The sequence below is a fragment of the Etheostoma spectabile genome, chromosome 14 (genome assembly GCF_008692095.1).
Source record: "Etheostoma spectabile isolate EspeVRDwgs_2016 chromosome 14, UIUC_Espe_1.0, whole genome shotgun sequence".
NCBI lineage: Eukaryota > Metazoa > Chordata > Actinopteri > Perciformes > Percidae > Etheostoma > Etheostoma spectabile.
The window spans coordinates 10413110-10416735 of NC_045746.1; the positions used below are offsets into that span (position 1 = coordinate 10413110).

Here is a 3626-nt window from a genome sequence, read left to right on the forward strand (position 1 = left end):
AACATGAAAACGTAGCTTTTCAGTCATAAAGGTTTTGACAAAGTTGAAGTACTATTTGGCATTTATCAGATCAAAAAACATTTGTACAAAACCTAAAAACAAAGCTCTTCAGTCATAAAATTTTGAGAAGTATAAATCATTTGTGTTTGATGACATTTCAAATTAGAATTACTTTAATTATCAGAAGTGGTGGCATTAAAGTTAAAGAGACAGGTTCAAATCTGGGTGGGGAAAGTGGAAAAAGCAGCACACGTCATTACCACCAATGAGGTGCCATTGAGCAAGGCACTCAACGGCAACTTCTCCAGTGGAGCTGCTCAGTGGCCGGCAGGTCAGACTGTGGTTGTACTGGGCTGCACCCACGGGCCTCATTTATAACACCTGTTACGCAAGAAAAAGTGCGTGAAGTAGAGTGAAATTTGCGGTTGCAACATTCCTCGCGAAAATCTGGATTTTATGAAGAATTTCCATCCGTAAAAATGGGCCCAGTTTTCCGCAACCTTTTGAAATTGCGTGTGATGGTGCGTAACGCTTCCAAGGCTTTGTAGATGGCATTTTTAGTGATGTAAGAGTGATGTTGCCTGGCCAGAGTGGCTAGGAAGGTGGTAGGTAGGCAGACTCAAACATTGTATGTTTCCAGAGGTGATTATATTATTTCCAGCGGTCTGGAGTACACGGATACCAAACAGTCAAAACTTAAAGACAATACCACATTAAACTAGTGGCAACACTGACAACTGTATTGTGTTCCTAGCAGCACAGCCACACTTCCCTTTTCCCCCCTGGAAGCACAGATTCCACTATTTATACAGGGTGGTCAATTCACACCCCACTGCTTCAGTCCATCCCATCTTGAAGCAGGTTGATCTACTCCCTAACCTTAACACCTTGCAATCTCTTAACCCTCATGTTGTCCTCGGGTCAAATTGACCCGTTTTCCTATATCAATGTTCTTTTTAACTACCCAATTGTAATTACCCCAAATAACATGATTGATTCTACAACAATGCTCTTTGGTGTGATTTTGATGGGTAATTTCCGGGCGTCTTTTCCAATTTTACTGCATTTTAGAAAAAAAAAAAAAAAATCGAAGAGGTTTCCAAATAGTATTGAGTAAAAGTTGAAATATTCCAGTCTGTGATTATCCATCAACATCCATTCCTTTAATTTTAGTCTAATTAATTCCTGATTTCTGCTTTTCTAACTCAAACAGTAGGTATAATTTCCTAGAAATGAGGTTTATTAAACATATATTCCAAAAATAACTGTACAACTAAAGTTAATAAGTTAGTGTTAAAGTGTTGAAAACGTCAAAAAGGGACAAACATTGACATTTGACAAGTGTTGAAAAAAGGACAAAAATGTAAGAAACAAAATAAAAAAAATAAAAAGACAGCAACAACATTGTTGATTTTCAGTTTTGACGGGAAAGCAACACAAGGGTTAACATATGGAACCTTGTTCCCAGTTCACTCCTATCCCACTGACTACAAAACAGGTCAGGGTTATTCACACTTTTTTTTTTATATAATAACCAAAATAAACATTCCTATAAAGAAAGAAAACCCACTACTTGGTTTGGCCCGGTGATGTCATCCCTGACCACCCTATTCCTATAAGACAGGAAATGCTTAGGCGGGGCCCTCCCCAAACAGTTGTCCTGCATGGTGGAAACTAACATTATTCATTTTTTTATTTTACCTTTATTTAAACAGAACGAAAACTATTAACTATTAAAAATCTCTTTTCCAAGGCCAAGGTAAGCAGCAGTACAAACAACAAGGTTGCAGACATGTAACAAATAACATATATCATGAACATAAAACATAAAACACTTTAAGCTGTTAATAACTAAAAAAATCTTAATTTCAACAATAGTGAATAACAACAAGGATCGTCAGAATAATCGATCATAACATCTCCAGCCAGTGTGTTCAGCCTCCATGTCATTTAAAAGGACTTTAAAAGCAGCCAGTGAAACCATCTCCTGAAGATTCAGGACAATTTGTAGCTGATTCCAAGCATAGGGGGCCGCGTACTTAAACGCCCCTTTTCTTAATTCAGTCCGGACTTGAGGGACAGATAACAGTAATGAGTCATCAGAACGAAGACAATATCGTCCTGTACCTTTCTTTATGATGTAGGTTTGAAGGTATGGGGGAAGCAGACCAAGCACAGCCTTATAAATCAGAGTGTACCAATGATTAAGTCTACGGGTGGACAATGCAGGCCAACCAACCCGATCATACAATGAACAGTGATGAGTAAGGGCTCTAAAGTTAGTAATGAACCCAAGAGCTCCGTGATAAACAGTATCCAGAAGTTTCAAGCTTTGAGTTGACGAATGCATGTATATAACATTGCCATAATCCAGCACTGACATTAAAGTGGCAGCAACAAGTCTCTTTTTGGCCTCAAAGGAAAAACATGACTGTGTGTCTACTTAATGACCTGTATGGGACAAGTGGTGAGCAAACCCACTTCGTCACAGTAACCCAAAATATCACATGGATAAAGCACTCTGGATGCAGAGCACACAGCCTGCCACTTAATTACCCCGATTAGGCCAATATGACTCCCATCCACTACCGGTTTATTGGACTAACCTATCGGGACAGTAAATAAATAGCCCGACAGTTCCAGATGGCCTGTATATTGCAACCAATCAACAGCATGGAAGATTTTTTTTTTTTTTGAATTTGTGTTTAATTATTCATTTTTAAAATTAAATATTAAAATTTTTTTTAAAGAAATTCAAAATTAAATTCAAATAAAATATTTAAAATTAAAAATATATACAAAATATAAAAAAAATTCAAAAAATTGAATTTACATTTTTAATTTAATTTATCTAAATATAATTAATCTACTCTTTATTGATCCCCTATTTTTTTTTGGGGGGGGGGGGGGGATTTGGCATTGGATTTGGCATTGCTCAAAGATTTAGCAAGAGCACCTCGATCTCACAATCACTGAATCGTGTTTTTCCCCATTTTTCACTTTCATAATTGGGCATTAAGGGCTCCTTTACAAGCAATTGAATATTCATTGATTGATTAATTGATATGGATCTTATTAGAACAACTATGGGAGGAGCGTGACACTCGTGCACGACCGCATAAGGTAATAGACGTCCGTATTTGTAACAAGAAGAGTCTGTACAGGTGTGCGCCGCATGGTGTTATGAATCAGAATGTTGCGTTTGTGTACAAAAATTCTGACTTTGTGGTGCACGAAATCTTTCAGAATAGGATCTACGCATTATAAATGAGGCCCCAGGTATGAATGTGGATCTGTGTGAATGTGACCGAGAATATGTTCTCAATCGACTTACATGGATAAATAGAGGTTAAAAAAAATGCTTACCTGAACAGATGAATGGAATTTTCCCAGCACAAGAAGCATCATTCCACCCGTTCAAAGACCCAGCAGCACAAGGTTCATATGCACCCCCATTGGGCTCGCCAGACAGCCACGTTCTAAACGAAGCTTTACTCTGATCCGACCACTTCCAGACTCTTACGTCAAGATACAGTCCTAGCCATGCCCATGGGGTAGTGCTTGGTATTAAACTCCTCACACTTTCCCAGTCCTGTACAGTCTCTATGGTGGCCAGGTCAGCAAAA

At 38.2% G+C, this 3626-nt stretch overlaps 1 protein-coding gene across 1 annotated transcript in view; it reads right to left on the reverse strand.

The window, feature by feature from the left end:
* LOC116701999 (ladderlectin) overlaps positions 1–3626 on the reverse strand; it is a 5509-nt gene that overhangs the window by 1640 nt on the left and 243 nt on the right. Inside the window, exon 2 of the mRNA XM_032536063.1 lies at positions 3367–3626. This exon is cut by the window's right edge and continues 94 nt beyond it. Within this exon, the coding sequence (XP_032391954.1) occupies positions 3367–3626 (260 nt within the window). The remainder of the gene's footprint in view (positions 1–3366) is intronic.